The 20908-nt window shown below is 44.2% G+C and overlaps 1 protein-coding gene across 1 annotated transcript in view; it reads right to left on the bottom strand.

Moving 5' to 3' along the window:
- DTNB (dystrobrevin beta) overlaps positions 1-20908 on the bottom strand; it is a 206895-nt gene that overhangs the window by 115412 nt on the left and 70575 nt on the right. The window contains exon 9 of the mRNA XM_059835577.1: positions 19992-20116. Coding sequence (XP_059691560.1) covers positions 19992-20116 — 125 coding nt within the window. The remainder of the gene's footprint in view (positions 1-19991; positions 20117-20908) is intronic.

The raw sequence follows: 20908 nt of genomic DNA, 5'->3' as shown, positions 1-20908 counted from the left end.
CCGACGCTAGTAGGTCATACCGTACACTTGGTAACAGTGAGCACTAGACGGGTGAATTTTCTGTCCAGTGTTCTCTCTACTGAACAAATTTGTTCTACTATTTAAGAGGCTAAGTCTTTTACTGCTATTTGCTGTATGAACTCTTATCCTCTAATTACTCAAAAACTATCATTAAGTAGGTGGAAATGAAAGAATTACTTCTTTTGTACAGTGTATTATATGTAACTACAACCATAAATAAGACCCATTATTTATTATTCACATCTAAATAATGATCTCCTGCTGCCTTTTCCCTCTGACTACATACCTGAGTACGTAGAATATAAGATCAATACATCTGTTCAATAGGAGGCACTGAAGGCAGACCGATGAAGAAAAGGAAAACCTATTTAAAAATGCAATAGCTCATAATGAAAAATAAAAGTTCACAACAGAGAGCAAAGGAGGGGGTGCTAGAATTACCCTTTTTCCCAGAATTAACAGATTGGGGACACAAATAGACTTCATCTTGGGAAAATGACTGTAAAGGGCACGAGGGTTGACGGCAGCCAGCTAAAGCAGCCTCCCTGGTGAGGCGCTGGAGCAAAGCAGCCAAATGCGATAACCATGTGCAAAAGTGGGAGAGCAGTTTCTGGGAACTGAGGGGTTTCTGCTGCATTTGGCTCTGTAAGAATACGAATGGAATTACATTCAGTTTTAGGAACTACAATTCAAGAGGGAGGCTGAAAAGCAGGGATGGTTCGGCAAAGAAACACAGGAACAACTAAAAGCTGGAAAGCACGCTTTTCACAGAGAGAATCGTAACTCCAAACCTCCTATTTAGCAGACAATTATGTGGTGATTTGATGGCAACCTACGTACAAATCTGATTTATTTCTAATAAAACCAAACCGCGGTACAGAAGCAAAGCTATAACAAAATCCAGAGAGCAGAAACTGCAATGAACAAAGTGCAACAAAGCACACGAACTACTCCCACGGCGGTGGCACCTCTTCATGTTGGAAACTTTAATGCTTTTTGTAGAATACCTGGGTTTTTTACTTCGCACAGGAAGTAACTCAAAGAAATCTTCTGATCTCTGTTGTAGTTGTGGTTGAGGTTAAACGTCTGTGATGATTCACTTGGACTTCACGAACACTGAATTAGGAAATAATTGCAGTAACATCTGTGTATATGTTTTGAGTTCTTTTGCCCAAAAAAATGTGAGGGAAAAGCCCCACAGCAGGAGAAGTTTTGGAAACATCTGTTTGCCATATATATGTGATTTCTTACAATGATTGAAGACAAACCTACAACACAAAACCCACCAGACACAAATGTAAGAATTACCAGCCAAACCCAAGAGGCGAAACATGCAAATGCAAAACCACACTTTGGCAGGCAGCTAAGGCGTCCTCAAACAGCGACCAAGGTGCTGCAAGGGAGTGGGTCCCTTCAAAATGACATATCAATGCAATACACTGTTTGTTCTTTTCCTACTACATTGTACTTTCTCTTCATGTAATAGACTGCATGCTAAAAATCTCAGAAAGACTCAGTTTGCACAGTCACAAAACCAGGTTTGAACAACGCAGCGGCAAGATGCTGCAGCGCATGTAAAACAGACCTCGGAAATAAAATCGCTGTGCTTTAAGAAGGGTTCGCTCTTTTTCTTTTGGGCTTTTCTTTCCTTTTCACCATCTATACATCAAAACCTCAGGGCCAGGGCTGCAGCCGGGCTCGCAGCAGTCTCTGTCACCCCACAGAATTCCCACAGAGCAGCTCTGGCCCGTGTCAAGCAGCCCGGTTCAGCCCCTTGGGCAGCGGAGCGAGTCCTGCACCGTGCCCAGCTGGCTGGACTTGAGGATCGAGCCCAAGGTTTCTGATTTCTCTCGGCAGGAGGACTTAGGAGGCAGTATTTCAAAACGCTGACTGCACTCCAGCTGTAGGCTGAAAACAGCTGGAACACTACTTACACCTAGAAAACAGAGAGGGTTTCTGGCTACTTTTGCAGGAGAATATTTGACAATACTAAATTTTTTTTTTTAGAGGTACTATGCACAAACCAGAAATACATATTAAATCTTTCCTTGGTGGGTTTTGTGGTCTTTTTAATCTTAGGTAGGAGTTTGGATTAAGAAACAAGAAACTACCTCCTCCCTCCTTACAACGGCGGGAAGGAGGTGAAGGATGGAAAGTGATGAGCGACAGGACAAGAGGAAACGGCCTCAAGTTGCGCTGGGGGAGGGTTAGATTGGATATTAGGAACAATTTCTTCCCTGAAAGGGTTGTCAGACATTGGCACAGGCTGCCCAGGGAGGTGGTGGAGTCCCCATCCCTGGAGGGATTTACAAGACGTGTGGATGAGGCGCTTAGGGACATGGTTTAGTGGTGGACTTGGCAGGGTTGGGTTAACGGTTGGACTCGACAATCTTAAAGGTCCTTTCCAACCTAAATGATTCTGTGATTCTATAAATAGTTTAAAAGTCTTACTCTGCCTATAAATAGTTTAAAAGTCTTACTCTGCTTTACATCAGGAATCCCTGATAATTAAAATACGCTGCTACAATGAGAAAATTTTAATGAGAGTTGAATTATTGGAGTTCTATTTCTATTCTGAAACTATTTCAGATCAGATTTCTTCAATTTCAAATAAAAAGGGCATTCTGTCGCACAGGCAGGTAGGACTTGGAACCAAAGCATCTCGGTTTTGTCTGATTTGTGCTCTCGCACAGGGACGCAGAGGCCAAGTCTACTTTCAGCGACAGTGGCACAACTGTTTTCTCCAGCGAGCGTGTGCAACTGCGGTGCTGTTGGCGATGCATGAGCTGCAACAGAATATGACTCTCTCTTCTGCAAAAGTAATGGCCGCATCAAACTAACAGGAGTAAAGAACTATAAACGCTTATTTTTGTGGAAGTGAGTAGATACAGCTGTACCAGTGCGGGAAGCTGTTGAAGAAGTGAAGTGAATGGAGCAACAATGCTGAAGGCACAGACTTGGAGTACACAACGCTGCGCTACCTTCACGGAAACGAGTGGGTCGTGCATAGGAAACATTGGGAACAAACAAGACTCCGCACTGGAAAACACAGACATTTAGAAGTGCGACAAATTTAGCTCCAGTTCATCCAAAGGAAATTTGCTGCTGTTGAAACAGAGCTAAATTGCACTTGGGGATTACACGGTGCAGCTTTTCAGAAAATCAGTTGGCTTGACTTTGCCACAGGTGAACCGGTTCATGAAACCAAGTCTGCAGGAGCAGCCCCGACCAGGTGCCAAGGTTTTATACAGCCGGATTCAAGGTAAAACTACACCGGCTTGGTGCACGGCTCCAAACAAGTGTAGACATGGCCACAGGGCAACGAAAAATTCGTATCACTGCTTACCTCATCTCTATTCTATTCAAGGGCTTATTTTATCTCGTCAGGGAGCCAGGGAGAGCAGCTAGTCGGGTTCAGTCTTGAGCTTTGATGTTTACCTTTGAGATCCCCCAATAAAATACCAAAAAACTCCAGCAAAAAGTGGGAAATTATTACCCATTATTTCTGCTGTTAAATAAAAAAGAGTGTCTGTTTAAAGTCAAAGTGCACTTTCAGTAAAGAAGACAGATCTATGTTTCTGGTACTTTCACAGTTTCTTTTCTGAGCAGGGAAGGAAAAAAAACCCCAAACAGGGGTAACTTGAATTTACAGGGCATGCAAACCAATTAATTGTGCAGATGCAACAAACCTGAGAACGGAAACGCATTCGTGGCTGTCCCTGAATGGCAGAGAACCAGATGCAAAATCCCCTGTAGCCCTTTGCCTGTTCCTTCAGCTATCCTGTTTACAGTATTGTTTAAATATTCCTAAAGAATTCCTGCATTGTACTTGAAATAATGGATATGACTGCAGTTTCAGGAAGGCGCTGAACACTTACTCTGCACAAACTTTTGTAAAATTCCAAGGACAAGATGACTGTCAGCAGTTCCTCATTGCAACATTCTACCTTCTGACAGCCTATTTATAAGAAAAAAAAAAGGAATTGTTTAAAAATAGCCACTAACACTTCTCCAGTGGGAGCACCAAGGGCAAATACATCCCCGGGTATGCTGAGCCAACATTTATTTTCCTATAAAAAGGGAACATCATAACTGTAGTATTAAACTGGATCTCACCACCCCATTCCGGTGCAAATCATGTGAGCAACTTTCAAGAAAATTTGCATGTATATATTGCAGATTAATTACTCCTTTGTTCTCTTTGTTACTTTAAACAGTAGAAAATAGCTGATTCCTCCTCTTATACTATTAAAGAATGGCTTTTTATTTGTGGACTAGGAATGAAAGGCATGGTCTCTGCTTCCCTCTAAAATTTTGAGCTAAGTTTTCCACATGCCTTTATGGAGCTTTTACATCTGGTTTTTAACTGTGACTGATTTTCCTAATGCCACTTAGTAGTAAACCAGCCAAAAGCTATCCTGATGCAACGGCAGGCAGAAAAGAATAATTAACAACGCATAATCCAACAACAATTTCGGTTAAAAATGTATAATCCAAAAATAGCAGCCTAAATATTTGCCAAAGGGAAGCATTTTAAACATGTTTGGATACGGTAATGTCTCCCTACCCGACTCATCACTAAAGCTGGGACGACAACCTCCTGCCATTCAGCCTGGCTTTGCACGGCCACGCGCCCGGGTGAGGGGGCTCAAAGATGTCATCGTTCTGCTCTGTCCTCTGGAAAACTGCAAATCGAGGTGGTTTTAGCAGCAGGAATGGCGAACAGGCTATTTCAGTTTTACAGGCTTTGTAGGAATTTAAAAAATCGTTTCAGGTGTACGCTTCTGTTAAGATGATCAGAAACAAATGAAACATGCTAAGAAGATAAAAACCAATCACGAACCTGAAAATATATACAGATACTCAAGGTTTTTACATAAAGATGAGTACTGAGGAAAATAAATCCCTGAGCACCATAGTAACACCTAGTGAAAATATATACAAGGTACTGCTTCTGAGCAATTTTAAAACAAAGTCTTCACTGTTTTTTTATATAATAGCCAATTTATTTGCAAGCAACATCTCTAACAAAAACATTAAAGAGCATTCTTCAGCTGGCTGCTGTCTCTCGCATGTAAATGGAATAGCAGTAACTGTTCAGAGACACTGACACAAATGTGAGTTCATTATTATGCCTATTTATTTCCAGTAATTTGCAACATGCATATTACTTATCATGACAAAATATCATGGTAAATTCTGCTGTTTTCCACTAAAATGTCACATGGGTATGAACGATCTATTAATAATAGTTCTTACTGTAAACAAGGCATCGAGTGAGACATTACTTCATAATGACTTTGTTCTTGCCTTGTTCAAAAATGACTAACAGGAAAGATGGAAACGAAGCATTCGGCAAGTTACCCATTCCAGGCTGTTCAATAAGACATCCCATGCCGCGTCCCTCTCTGAGCTGCTCCTGCGATCTGTTTACAACAGCCAGGAACAAATACAACCTGACAGCGCGGTCACGCTACTGCTCCTCGCCGGCATCCCTCTCGCTGGTCCCTAACAGCTCCCCGCAAACCACCACAAACCCCCCCAGGGTCACATTTTAAATAGCATCCAGCGAAGTTAACTCTGCCTTAAGACTGCGCTCCTGCATCCCGACAGCACGCACAGACCGGGCTAACGTTTTCATGCTAGAGCAGCGAAACGGCGAGGAATGCAAATCCAGCAAACCTTTGTGGCCGTGGCGAACGCCTCTCCGGTCCTCCACCGAGCTGGCATCCCCATGCGCGGCATCCCGATGCGCGGCACGGCGCCGTCTCTAAGGAAACGGAGCCGCCACGTGACCCAGCATCTCCTGGCCACAAGGTATGTTATCCGACAAAACCTTGTCAGGTTGGATAGGGCGGTCAAGGAGGAATTGTCCAGCTACAAAAGGACTGGGGATTTTTTTAAAATTTTTTTTTTGTAATCTAACCCGTTTTGATCTGTTTGAAGGTGAAGGGACAGACATGCCCGGTCGGCCAGAAGCAGCACACCGATGCACATGTAAAGTTTTTTAACAACCAACCAACACTTTATATTTCACTACATTCTTCCCCTTGAATTAATGAAAAGCGCAAAACCGACTTTCCAAAATACAATATTCATCGAGAGAAACATAAACATAACAAAGGAAATGCCACGCTGAGACTAAACCGCTGGCTTTTAGAGGAAGAATCCTGTGGCTCTCTAACGAGGCTGCTCGCAGCCAGCTACGGCACGTCCCACGTGGATTAAAGACAGTACGGAACAGTTTCTCTCCCTTGTAAGATTCTGGGTCCCTAATTATTTGCCTTACAGACGTTTGTGATTTTAAAGTCTTCAGTGGATCAGACTTCTTCCTCTTTCAACAGGATCCCAGCTTCGGCAAGATCTGTGTATCTAAGACTTTACACCTGCGGCATTAGTAACTGCTCTCCCAGCGCCCGTAGACAGAGGGGTACGGGCGAGCCACCGACACGGTGTTCTCTGCAACACTGAGGAGCTGCGGAAATTGGAAGGGAAGGAAGGAAGCAAGGGAAGAAAGAGCAGCAGAGAGGAAGGAACAGGAATAAAGACCAACTAGAATGTAAGCACAGATCTAGCCAATATACACAGGCTACAATGCAAACTCCTGTACATTTTGAATGAAAAGAAAAATGAATACACGATTCATAAATTGTAACAGAGATTAGCCTACTAAGTAATCTGACCTCCTGCACATAAAAACAACCCTCCAAAATTAAATTCACAAAATCATAGAATCACTACAGTTGGAAAAGACCTGTAAGGTCATCATGTCCAACCATCAACCCAACCCCACCATGCCCACTAAACCATGTCCCACAGTGCCACGTCCACACGCTCCTTGAACACCTCCAGGGATGGTGACTCCACCACCTCCCTGGGCAGCCTGGTCCAGTGTCTCACCACTCTCTCAGTGAAGAAATTTTTCCTAATATCCAGCCTGAACCTCCCCTGGCGCAACTTGAGGCCATTTCCTCTTGTCCTATCACTTGTCACTTGGGAGAAGAGACCAACACCCACCTCCCCACAACCCCCTTTCAGGCAGTTGTAGAGAGTGAATTCCACCCACTTACTCCAGCATTAAGACAAGTTATTTAGGTCTGTCCAAAACATAATTTCAACAAGTTTGGAGCTAAGGCACCAAAGAGAAAAAATCACAATAACTTCCCTTGGCTGATTATTCCATTACTAACTGGATCATAAGAAGTAGATTCTTAACTGAAATTTGTTTGGCTTCAGCATCCATAGCTTAAGCATTAAAAAAAAGTCTCAGCTCCTCTTTCAAGTATAAAAGGAATTAAAACTAATGCTCCATATTGTGTCCCAGAATAATAGCATTATTTCCAGAACCGCGACTGTGAATAAGATGTGAAATTATTATTGAATAAATATTGACAATATCCCACAACATGATGACATAACATGGTACCTTGACAATATCGCATTGCCAAGGAACAGGTGAGAGCTGCTTCTTAATACTGCAAAAAGATCATGACAAGATTGATGCACCATCCGAATAAAAAAGAATTCATAATAAAAACCCAGAATTACAATCCCACCACTTGGAGGTTCCTCTTCATTTTGCTGGATAATATCACAAGAACCTTCTACCAGCCTGGAACCAAGAAGAGATCTCTCTCACCCAGCAAAAAATGCACGTACTCGCAGCCTACCATGGAAACAAACACAAAGAATTCAAAATAAAGAAAAATGTTGTTCTGTCATGGAGAATAAGGACAGCCACAGTCAAAACAAGCATATCATGCAAGCCTTGGTACCCTGAACTCTTCAGTTATAATAGCGGCCAAAATGCTGCAGGGAAGAAAAAGCCCCCAGTAAATAGCAAGACCCTTTACAGGGCCACGGGGCCGCGAGGGACACCGGTCCCCAGGGTTAAAGGCTGTTACAAATTTGGTGGAGCGCTGCTACCTGTTAACCCAGATGAACATGTCGCCCGCGTAAAGCAGCAAAACGATTTACGAGCCAAACGTTAAGAAATTGCCCTGTCCTCCAAGAACAGCTCGCTCCCAAGAAAAGCGTGTAAATCCGCCATGAATCCGGATCCCTGGCACATGAGGCAGCTCTTCAGTGTCTGGAGTCCGACCCGCTACACACGCCGGGAGTGAAATTCAGTCTAAGTCTATTAAGAAAATGTGCATGGGCTATCAGTCAAGTCAAACCACCAACGGGGAGATACCCGAAAACATTTTAATTCTGAAGAAGCAATGAGCAAGACGACCGCAGAAAATACAGAAACATGTCTCCTCTACTGGGAAATGAAGGACAATTCAACGTAGCAGGTGGTGTATTCAAATGCAAAACCTAACAGAATACCAAAATCAAGGAAAAGATGCATTTCAAACATGTTTAGCTTTATAGCCCTTTTATAGGAAAAGATGTAATCTGTCTTCTGTTAAACATCTTTACATTTTTAAAATGTATGTTTATGTAATTTTGGTAAAAAATGCCTACAATGTGACACAAGCAGACACCATTCCTCAGCAGTGACAGAATGAGCATGAAAGTTAAAAATAAGCCGCCGTATTCCAGCAGAATAAATTCATACCGAATGCTTATGCAGATCTTCGGAAAATACAGCAATTTTCCAGAAACGCAAAAAGATAAAAGCAACAGGATGTCGAGACCTCACAACTGTGTTCAAGCATCTAATCAGTGATGATAATTAAGAGGAGACACTGCTTATTAGTGTCTCACACCACCTTCTTCAACCTTCTTCAGATGGTGGTGGCATCAGCGCCAGTGCCGAGCTCCACGCGGGCGGGTGGGATCCCCGCAGCAGAGCTCGCTCATCCGTCCTTCAAGCGGGGGGGTGCTGTGCTGGTGTGGGCGCACCGGGCTGGTGGGAAGCGCACTTGACCATGGCGGGGGAACTTTGAGCTCTTCAACCTGATGGGCGCAAACACACAACTCCTTGCTCCGCGGGGGGCTGGCTGGCTGCGCTGTTAATCACGTGTACCAGCAGAAACGGTGGCCGTGAAGAATGGGGACCGGAATCGCTTCCAGTACAGAAGTTCAGAGAAAAAAAGAAAGCGGGCAACACGCAATTGTGAATGCATCCCATGCAGACGCACCTACGTGTGTGTGCACTCACGCACAGACGCACAACAGCGCGGCGAGAAAGCCTCCGAGTCCCAATGCCGAAAGCAAAAGTTTCTCTTGGCTATTCCTGATTACGACCCGTACCGATGGGGGAGGAAGGCACTCGCACACCTCCAGTTCTTAGTGCTCACCTTTTTTCCCATTACTCCCACCTCAGATGAGAGAGAAAATTCTCTCAATTGTCCAGTTTATCTTTTTCTCATCCATTAAGCACAGAAAGGCAACAGGTTGTTCTCTCTCCTGTTCCTGGCAATCAAAGGGAATTGTCTGTCAGTAACTGACCCGCTGCAGGTTCGGGGCACTGAACCCTGTACCAGAGGAATCTCCTCGCGCTCCCCACCCTGGCCAAGGAGGAACTTGTGTCTGTCCTTTCCTGCTGCCGCAGGGACAGAATCACAACACAGAATCATAGAATGGTGTGGGTTGGAAGGGACCTCAAAGATCACCCAGTTCCACCCCACTGCCACGGGCAGGGACACCTTCCACTAGACCAGGTGGCTCAAAGCCCCATCAAACCTGACCTTGAACACTTCCAGGGATGGGGCATCCACAGCTTCTCTGGGCAACCTGTGCCTCACCACCCTCACGGTGAAGGATTTCTAGAATCACAGCATGGTTTGGGCTGGAAGGGACCTTTCCAGGGGATCTGGTCCAACCCCCTGCCATGAGCAGGGACATCTCCAACCAGACCAGGTTGCTCAGAGCCCCGTCCAACCTGACCTGGAATGTTTCCAGGGATGGGGCAGCTACCACCTCTCTGGGCAACCTGGGCCAGGGTTTCACCACCCTTATTGTAAAGAATTTCTTCCTTAGATCTAGTCTGAATCTATCTGATGTGGGATGCCACTGCACCCCCAAACATGCTGCCCTGACACCGCACGCATGATGAGATGAGAGACTGAGGAGCTCTGATGGGCGAGTGGGTGCTCCCTCAGCCCTGCCCTCGCCCTCCCTCCCCACTTCCCATCCCCACAAGACACCTGTGGGAAGCGCGTGGGACTTTTCCCTGGCACACGGTCCCAGCCACTGCCACGCTGGAGCCGCTCCAGCCTCCTCCGGCTGGCACGGCCGGAGCAGCATCACGGCTACGCTAAGGGTGCTGGAGCATTATAGGGTGGGCGGGATTGCTTTCACCAATACAAACTGTATTGTAAAGGAAAAAATATCCTAAACCCAGAAAACGCTGTAGCACAGCCGTGGCAGTCTCCTGGAGCCGCATTTGCTGGGCTGCCCGCTGCGGCCGCGCACCCGCTGCGGCAAGGGCACCGCTTCAGACGCCCCAGCCGGCAGAGCCAGCGCGCGGGAGGCCGCTGTAGATCAGAGCAAGCTCCGGCTGCTTCGCTTAACGCCGGAGGCTTCCACAGCTCCCTAGTGCAACTTCAGGGTTCGGATGCTGCAGCAAGGGCTTCGCCAGTTCCGCTGCCCACCCTGAGCCTCCCGCGTTACGAACCACCTTTTACCGCGCTCGGTTGCCCGTCCGAAGCGCTGCACGCCGCTGCTGCGGTACCCACCAGCCACAGATGCTGGAATTTGCCGTGAAGTTTGTGGCTTACTGCTACAAAACCGAAAATGTGAGCTACATAATATCAACAAAGTCTTTTTAAATGGATTAAGGACCATCAGATCTCAAACCCATCTGTTAGTTTATAATCTTTGAAATGAAATTATCTTAGTGGGTTTTTACAGCTACTGTAAAAGATTTGAGACTTTTAATTATGGGTTCAACGTACATAGAAAATGAGCCTTGATAAACTGTATTTTAATACTGCTTTTTAATATTATACAGTATTTAAATGAGGCCAAATGTAAAATTATACATCTAGGACATAAAAATGCAGACTAGATTCAGAGAATAGCGCTCTATTTCCAAAAGCACTGACTACAAAAAAGGATTATAGACCACAGCGGACGGTGAAGGCAATTTGTTGGAAGCAGAGCTAATCTGATCCTTGAACATATATATAAATATATACGGAAATGTATTAGTGTTTAGGTAGAGAAATAAAAGTAAAACAAGGGCTGGAAAGAGAACATAGTTTAAGAGGGGAAAAAAAGGAACTAAACCACAAATATTAACCAGGAAGGAAGACTACCCATTCAAACAAAGTACTATTCGAGAAACTGGGCATTTATCATGTCTGGAAATCACGAGTGAGTGCCTTTATGGAGGGTAACCTTTCCCAAATACAAATTACGGGGCTCAGTAGAGAGGGAAGGTGGTGACATTTAATGATCAATGAGATACAGGAGGTCAGACCGACTGATTTAATGTTTTCTGACCTTAACTTCTACAAAAAGTCATCTTTGATGTACGTTTGCAATAAATACTGGCAACCTAAGCGTATTTCTCCTCCCTTTCCTTTGTGTTCGTCTAGATTTTACTTAATACGTTTAAGAAGCCGATTTGGATCAGCAGTCCTTGATTCTAAGAGAAAGGATCTATGTTTTCGTGAAGGTTTCGGAGGCCAGGAAGGTTTTCCAGGAAACTTCCCTGACTGGAAGAAAGCCTGTGATTTGTTTGCCGTTTCAGGTTCAGCAGTCGGACAGACAAGCCTCACAAGGGTGAAGGAGTATAAACACACCGCTCATCAGATCAGTCGCTGCCCCGATCCAGAGCGAGGTGGTTTCAGCAGCACAGTGGTCTGTAACACTTCACACAGCCGTTCTCCAGCAGACACCAGCCCTGTTCTCCAGCAGCACCAGCAACGTGAGAGGGGACATCCCCGCCTAGTCCCCTTCAGGTCGGCTTATGGGCTTCCACCCGGAGAACCGACCGTGAACCTCCGGCTTTTGCTTCCCTCACCTTTAACACTCTTCAGTACACCAAAAGACTTCTTCAATGCCATGGTAATTTGTTTCTGTAATAGCCTTTGACAAATTATCCTGTCAAAGGCTTTTTGAAAATCCAAATACAGGAAATCCGCTGGATTCCCTTTATCCGTGGCCCTCCATCGAGGACTGTCACTGTCCAAGAAATCCAGTCACGGAGTGAGGCTGGATTGATTTCTTTGAACGGGCTGGAAAGCCTACGTCACGAAAACTGTCATACATAAAATTTATTATAAAATAGGGTGGGGTTGGGCTCCTGAGGGTTTCCACGTGGGAAACGATAGTGAAGCATTTTGGTTGATGGTTGGACTTGATGATCTTACAGGTCTTTTCCAACCGTAGTGATTCTGTGATAATTTATTGCAGTGGGTATGTCCAGCAGTTATGTACAGTTAATCAAAATTCACCACAGCATTATTTTTCTTGCTAGGAGTATTGTTTTTTGAGATATTTAAACCAGAGTGATTTAAAAGGAGGAACAGATGCAGAGTAATGCGCAAGTTAAGACATTAACGTGATAGCCGAAGATCACGCGGTAGCCACAGCTGGATGATGCCCTGGGGACCACGATACTCGAGATCCAGCGGCCAGCATCACCCATGTGCATTCCTCTCTCTCCTGGGGGGCAAGAGCTCTAGGGCAGCTCACACGAGCATCTCCTTTGAGCCACACGAGCATCGCTGGAGTACCGTACCTCAGACAACGAGGTGCCTCAGCACCTCTAAGCCACAGAGCTTTTTGGCAACTGCAAGAAGGAATGATTTCCACCAAAAGCAGACTCACTAAATTAGCTAACGACGTTTTAGCCCCACTGCGAGCACTGCAGAGGCAGTCGGCAGCCTGGGCTAAGAAACAGGCAGTTTTGTAAGCATAGCAGTATTTGGTTTCCACTGTCATCCACGCATTTTTCACTTGTTCAGTAGAGCTGTCCACAGCGGTAGACAAAGGGATATGATTTTTGACAGGTTATTGCTCCCTCCAGGGTTTGAGCTGAAGCACTGAAAGAGACCCCAGCCACTGCTGCCTGAGAAAGTGTTTGTGGGGAAAAGAAGGGAACAGTCAATAAATGGCTTTTGGATCATCAAACAAGACACAACATGTATCTGATGGTCCAGAAACACCTTTGTAATCTGCAAACCGGTATTCTTACCATAACTCTTCACAAAGATCTTACAAAATTTATTTTCATGTGCAAAGGCAAACCTTTTGCACGTTATCATTTTAACATTGCAAAATTTCTGGGAGGAAATATATTCAGTGTCAAACCTGAATCTCTTCCTAAATCGGTCGTACCACTGCTGGCAGAGAACAAAAAGGTCATTGTGATTTCTTATGGGACGCAGGCGATGCAGAACCATGCTCCATTTTAAATTCAGCAATTTCTGCCTTTCTCAAAGAGTCAAACCTATTCTCTTGGTCTTTTGAACTCAGGTCAGTCTATGAAGTGTCATTTTGCTAGGAACGGGGTCTAGTTCAAATTCTAACTTAAAGTGACATGTAAATAAAATAAGGTAACAGGGAAGAACAAGAAGCCAGTCCATAGGCAATTTTCCCCATTTAGACCCTACTGCTACACCATTCTTCCATCACAAAGAGAAACTGTACTTTTTCAACAGCCAGGGCATGGCTACATTGCACTGTATATAATATAGACCATATATACACCGGCTAGCACGTGTCAGCCACATCATCTTCTATGCATACAGAGCACAGTATTTTCCCCCCTCTTTACTGCATTGAAGTAAATATTAGCAACATCAGTAAATATTACCGACACCATTATACCTTCTCCCATTACCAGGCAGCTCTCTGAAGGGCTGAGCCTGGACCCGACTGCTGCATCCAGGTCCAGGACTGGCTGGTGGGACTCCAAAGGCGGGCTTGCAACGGCGCTGCCCCAACAGCTCCCAGTCCCCGAGCGCCAGGAGTGCGGCTAAAGCAGCCGGGGATGGCGACGGCTCGCACAAGGGAGCCGGCTACGGATCCACAGCAGCCTGCTGCGCTTCGCAGCAGCTCGGAGCTACGTGGCTTGCATGGATCAACGTGCCCCCAGCTTCCCTTCCAGGGGGGCAACTTTCATACACCAGAGGTGATCACTGCCTTACGATACTGGCCTTGGCTGACCACAGGGAAAGCCCGTTAACACAAGCACGACATGGCCCCAACTTCTTTTTTGTCATCGCTGCCAGCAGGAGCATGAACACCTTGTGAGTCCCTGCAAACGCCTCCTCATCCCATTTTCACTTATCTGCCAAAGGCTTAAAGAAGCATCTCTGGTCCTCTAACATAGGACGGACTATGATTTGGGGGAGTTCATAGTCCTTTATCTCTCCGCGGCTTCACATATTTGTCACCTGGAGAGACTCGTAGCAGACAGACTCCCTTTCTGTGAGCCACCAGAGTGGGACGTACGTTTCCCCTTCAGCTGTCGCCAACCATGACATAACTCATTAGCGCAAACCCACCTTCACTAGTGTCACGCTGAACTCCCCCAAGCTGTGAAGAGGAACGGCTGCGGAGGTGACACATGCCACACTCCGCCGCCTCTCCCGTGAAGACGCCGATTTCTCGCAGCGAGGAGAGAGGAGCAGCTCGGGGCAGCAGCATCGACTGCCATAGCCGAGCGTGACGCAGCCCATCTGTCGCCGCAGCAGCAGCCGCACCGCCGAGGATGACTGTGTTTAGCGACAGCACAAGAACACCTAAGCGCTGTACAGTTTACTGTCGGATGATACCGGCAGTGGTAGCTTTTGCTGGCACACTTATTTCAGTTAACAACGGTTAATTTCCCATGTCCTGTGCAACAGGGTTGTGTCACCGAAAGGATCCATCTCAGATAACATTTTAAAATAAAGGCTTTAATGGGAGGGGTCTGCATGGGGAAAATGATCAAGTTATAACCTGAAATAACACCGCAGTGAAGGAAAACTTTAAATGATTTCTCCCAGGAGAAACAATCCATGTCAAATACAGTCTCTCCTTTATCAAATATAAACTAAGAAGAGTGTTTTAATGCCTATTCATTTTGTTCCATCACATAGACTGTAATTCCTTAAAAAAGGGGCAGCCTTTGGAGCCTGTGGGTTCCAGCAATCGTATTCAGAAAACCGACACCTAAAAAAGAGTATGATTCATGCAGAATTCCTCTATAGCAGCCAGGAAACTCCCACCTAGCCGCAGCTTACGATCTGGAGGAGGATGCAGGGAGAGAGATAAGGCGAAGAGAAGCAGAATGCACCGAAATAGCAGGAAATAGCAGAATTTCCATTTTTTGTATTACTGACCCAGCACGGCTGCAGGAATGCAGGTAAAGAGGGGCAGAGGTAGTTTCACTTATTTTTGGAAATGTAAGTAAAGCAAATCCATAACTGCCTTACGGAGCATATGGACGGTGCTCTGGCAGTGGATTCTGTAAAATTCCTGACTCTAAGACTACACTGAAATTTGTGTATGCATTTTTCGTATCTCATAAAGCTGTAAGGAAACACTGTAATAATTGAGCTTCTGTCAAACACAGAAAGTAAGACTGACCGGAATTCTTATTTGATTTAAAAATACTCTCCTCTTGATTTTAAAGTTTCAATGGTGGGAATTCCACCACCGCTTTTGATTTTGGTAATCTATTCTAACAATTATTAACTTACTTTCACTATTAAAAACATATTTCTTATTCTGAATCTGCCTAGCTTCAACTTCTGGTCTGTGTCTTTTGCTAAGTCTCTCTGCTAAAGCTCCCCAGGATTTCATTTCTCTAGGATGGATATTTTTAGAAATATCAAATCATTCCTTAACCTCTGTGTGTTATACTTACATTACTTGAGTCTTTGGATGTAAAGCTCTGCATCTTCCCACATCTATTTCCAGTCCTTTAATCATTTTCATTGACCTTCTCAAACCCTTTGGTCTTTCAACATTTCTCTTGACTGTGGGTGCTGTAACCAGAGAGTTTTCTGGCACAGCTCCTGCCACCACCAAGCACAAAGGGTAAACTCTCCTGTTTGCGCTCTCAGATCCTGTTAGCATCCTTGGTTACAAAATCGCCCTGAAAATGCACATCCAGCCAACTGCACACCATGACCTCCAGCAATTTTTTTGGACTCATTCTGCCCAGCATACTGTCCTTTTCATCTTCTTCATTCCTCCAGTGTTTGTCTCATCTGCCTACCTAGCCCATCAGCAGTGATTTTCTACGGTTTCCTCCTGGTCATGAAACCGACCTCTAATAGGTAGAAGCCAGGCTTGGTCTCTGCAGGACTCCTCTTGAAAACACCCCCTATTCAGCAACCTTCTTTTTGCAGCTATATTGAGGGCAATGGGCTAAACATTTTTTTTCCCCAATCTGCTGTATATGTGCTCTATTGAATAATTTAGAAAACAATAATCAATGCTCATAATAAATGCATTATGCCAACAATATCACTTTATTAATCGAAATGAATCTAATCAAAAAAGATGCAAACTGAGCCTGACTACACCAAAAGCCTATGCTTGATTGGCACGAGTCACCTTTTTATTTACTGATCAACAAAATAGCTTATCTACTGCTCAATTATTTTATTCACCATCAAAGTCATGTTGGTAAACATAACATGTCAGAGATTGCCCTGTTTGACTTCATTCCCTGTCCCCCACCTCCTTGAAAAAAGAAATGAGATCATATGAATTTTCTTCCAGTGCTCCGGGAACTTCCCAATGCTCCAAGACACATCAACGATAAGCAGCAAGTATCCAAACTAAGAAATTCTTTCAAAATGCAGTTTGGACTGAAAACATAGACGGCGCAATTCAAGATCCTTTTGGATTCTCTCCGGAAGGTAAGTATATCTCACCATCAGCATATTGCACAACTGCTGCCCCCCTGCCAAACCACAACCTGAAAAGTACTCTCCGGCAACTTTTAAACCACTCGCTTACATTCTTTGCTACCAATTTTTGTCTTTTCTCCTTCCCTGGACAAGTATAGCTGTTTTTTCTTCCCTTCCAAGCCTTCTTTTCCCTGGAACATTCGGCCAAGTATTCTTAAACTGTTCCTAGTTATTAGTATTTTTACATTCACATTATTTACTCAGCTGAAGTTGATTTGGCTTTGCGAGACAGCCTCCTCTAAAGCATTTGTTAGATGCTGATGTGCACCTCGTTTACATGAAAAAAAAAAAGTAATCAAGTCACAATCACTGACACCTAAATAATGACTCATTGTGGCCCTGAGCAATTCCTCTTTATTAGTTGAGTTCTGTCAAAGAATCTCCACTGGCTAAAAACTGTGGGGGGTTTTTTTGTGTGCCTTTCTTTTTTTTTATTTTTTTTTTTATTTCAGTGGTATTGCTTATACCGAAAGCCCCCAAGGTCTTATATCACTTACCTAAAGAGCCCAGTAGGTCTTTTTAGTCCTATGTTCGTTTTGTTTTCACGTCATTTACTTTTCGATATAAACCACCTACTTACATTATTTTTACACCAGACCATTATCTGCTGTTCCCGCAGTTGTCCTTGCAGTACTAGGTAGTATTTCCCAATACTTTGGCTTCTTAGGGCACATTTTTTTCCCTCCAAATTAAAGCTGGCAGCACAGAGCAGATGTCTCCGAGCTGTCTTGCTGCTGCCAAGAGCGGCTGGGCAGCAGTCCCAGCCACTGCGGAGGGTGTCGAGCCGTACCCCCACCGGCGCGTCCCCAGGACCCGCGCTCCTGCCAGGCTCCCGGAGCACCCCCTGCCCATCTCCGCGCAGCCAACATCTCCCCAGCGGCTCCCACCGCCGCTGCGGCACGCAGCTGCCTCTGGGCTCGGGAAAACAGCGTTGCCATGTCCGTACGCCGAGGTGCCGTTACTGATCGGAAGCAAAAAGCGAGCGTGGAGGCACTCCTCCACCTCCAGTGGGTCACGTACTAAAAATACGAAACACAGAAGTAAGCCACCCGCTTTTGCCTTTACCATTCCTTCTCTAGCGGAGGACTGAAACTTGTTTGCCCCGGCAACAAATTAATGAGTCCTAGCAGAAGAAAGCAGTAATTCCTCAAACTTGGTAATCTGCGTCAGAAGTAAACTTCAGCTCGTAGTTTTGGGGTCAGTTTCTGCAGCCTTCCTTCACGCAGGCAGTCACAACACCACTGCTGTAATTATTTTCATACGCTGTACTTCTGCAATTACATATTCTTTTTTTTTTTTTAATAGAAGTATTACATTGTAAACTACCGATTTTCCCTCGTGAACGTTAGCGCGTTTCAACATGGAGCAGCACAGAGAAAAATCTAAAAAGAAAAATGTGAACGGATTAATGATCTGATAAGATTTTAAAGGTGAAATTGTTTTCCATGAGGCTGAGCAGCACCCTTACTGCAGAAAATCCAGATTTAAAGCTAAATGACAAGCTCCGCAACACATCCCGGCCAAGGCACGGAGCTAATTCTGTGGACAACGTACAACCTTGTCCTTGTGGGTCTGATAAGCCATTAATTTAGGCAAGCACAGACTTCAGCTCTGAATTGAACAGTAGCATAACAGACCTTTTTTTTTTTTTTTTTAATTTGAGTGCAATTTCACAGAGAAAATCAGAACAATTATATTCCGTTAAATCAGATCAACTCCCCTCACTGCACAGGACTAAAGCAAGCATTACAAAAGTTGGTAAATATTCAGTGATGCAAGAACTGGAAAAAAACAATCACACAGCCAAGCAGAAATTGGTAAAGCTCAAAGCTCTGCTGTTAAGGAGTCTAGCATTGCAACTACTCTTCCATGTCAAATTATGGATCTTCTACGCTTTTCACAAAAGAAAGCCACACGAGTGTTTTACCACACTACGATAAGCTTTACAATTCTCACCTTTCCAATATTTTGACAAGCTAGCCTCCAGCTTGTTCCTAATGACTGCCACAACTGTTAAAAGGAGCGTACAGAAGAGCCAGTCAATCAAAATCATACGGCATTAGGAAAGGCCAAAGCAGCACATCCTAACATTGAGCTGTCAGAGCTTGAAGACATTCAGATTTGAACACTTCGGTTCTCCCTTCAAGAAACTGCGACAAACAGTTCAAGTTCAAGTTTCTGAAGTTCAACAGTTCAAGAAGAATCAGGACATCAAAAGAAAACCAGAAGATCATCAACTCCACCTACTCTCAGAACTGCAAACTACTCAACACTCATGGAAATGGGAGTCCTCCGTTTTACATAAACTATATCCCTTTGCTTGGCTCCTCTCTCCTCACTCTTCTCTATAGCACGTGCTTAAATTTAGATATAGGAAAAGACTGAGACTCTCCCTCAAGACTCTGTAGGACATTAAACCAGATCTATTTGGACGCTTACTTTATTATATATATACCTACAGTAAGAGAACTTGTTCAGGTTTTTTTTGTCTCAGGTTTTACTTTTGACGTGAAAACTGGCAAACTGGGGAAGCGGACTGATTTCAAGTCTGTTCAAACCAACACCACTACAATGGTATTTCATTAAAATCATTCCATCGTTTTGACAATAAGGTCAGAATGAAAGGGTAACAATAACGCTATTGAGCAGAAAAACACAGCAAACCTCTCAGCGAGACAAATAAGAATGTAAAGGCAATGCTCCCAGGCAGCAGCAACAAGATAAACCCCGCTACTGCTAATATTAGGCAACGTTAATTGCAAGTAAATATGTTTAACATTGTTTTGTTGATATAATTTTAATCTACAATAAATGAGAAAATAGAGTCTGATCCAATACCAAGACGGTGATGTGCAAAAAGTAAGATTGATTAGGACTTTGAAATGTTAATAGATGTAAGTAGAATATACAGTCAGGCTTTAGTCTAACTGCACATAAACATATTCTGTATCTCTTTTCTTCTTAACAAGATATTCTTAACAAAACAGTATGTTTCAAACAATTTTTCAGAGAAACACTTACAACAGTTACAGCATTGCAACTTTAGAATTCTAATCTAAGGGCTCCTTTCTGCTAGCCTGTTCCAAAGTCAAACACAGCCACAAATACCTTGCTTTGTGTCACTGATTAAGTGAAAAACAGATTAAAATAGATACTCACACTATATGTGCAAGATCAAGTGGCTTTTCTGGCTGCTCAGGAAATACAGGACGAGGTGGTTCTCTACTTGGTACGCAACCAAGAGATTTACTAATTGCATGGCTCAGCTTCTTTGCAGGTGATTTCTGTTTTTGAAAAGAATGACAAAAATGAGTTGACTGTTACGAAGAGCAAGGTAATATGTGCAATCAGATAGCAGAGAAGTGTAAAAAATGCATAGTACTAGAAAATTCAGAAATATCCAGTTACATTATACTATACCTGAGAAATTAGTACAGACACTACACAGGTGAAGAAGTTTTGTGGGGTTTTTATTTGTGCTATAACATTGAAAAGTGAAACTAGTTTAACAAAAGTACGTAAGATGAAGAAATAAGCCAATTGTCTGGTGTTTCTATCAGGAATTAAATCAAGGGGCAATCACAACCAATTAAGGGCTTTCTTATACTTTCTCACAATGACTTCTGAACGCAGGCACTGTATTCTGAGGGGAGGGCGGGGGAAGAACAAAGGAGCTGGTGCACGAGCAGGTAGAGAGCCTGCACGCACAGACCGACCGATGGACCGCCAGCACCGCCTTCGCTTCCCATCTCTTGGAATCAACAGAACGTTGGCCTCTGTCCTTTGCCAAGGCAACTGCTTGTGAAAGGCAACTTTCAAATTTTGTGTTCATTATGGGCAAAGCCAAAGTGAAACATAGTGTTAAGATCGATATGAACGACTGTTTCTTTATTTTCTTTCACAAATTCACTTGGTTGTGCCAACTAATCTCACAGGAGCAACTATCCCAGGATCATCTAAGGAAGACTGAAAGGCTGGTGACAAGTGCTGCCAAACACACAAGAACGGATAGCTGGCCCGAGTCATGCGCTTACAATGTGGTTTAAGTCCAATGTTGACTTACAGAATTAAGTCTT

Source organism: Gavia stellata, chromosome 2, assembly GCF_030936135.1.
Source record: "Gavia stellata isolate bGavSte3 chromosome 2, bGavSte3.hap2, whole genome shotgun sequence".
Classification (NCBI taxonomy): Eukaryota; Metazoa; Chordata; class Aves; order Gaviiformes; family Gaviidae; genus Gavia; species Gavia stellata.
The sequence above is the reverse complement of the archived record's forward strand: the minus strand, read 5'-3'. Positions and strand labels throughout refer to the sequence as shown.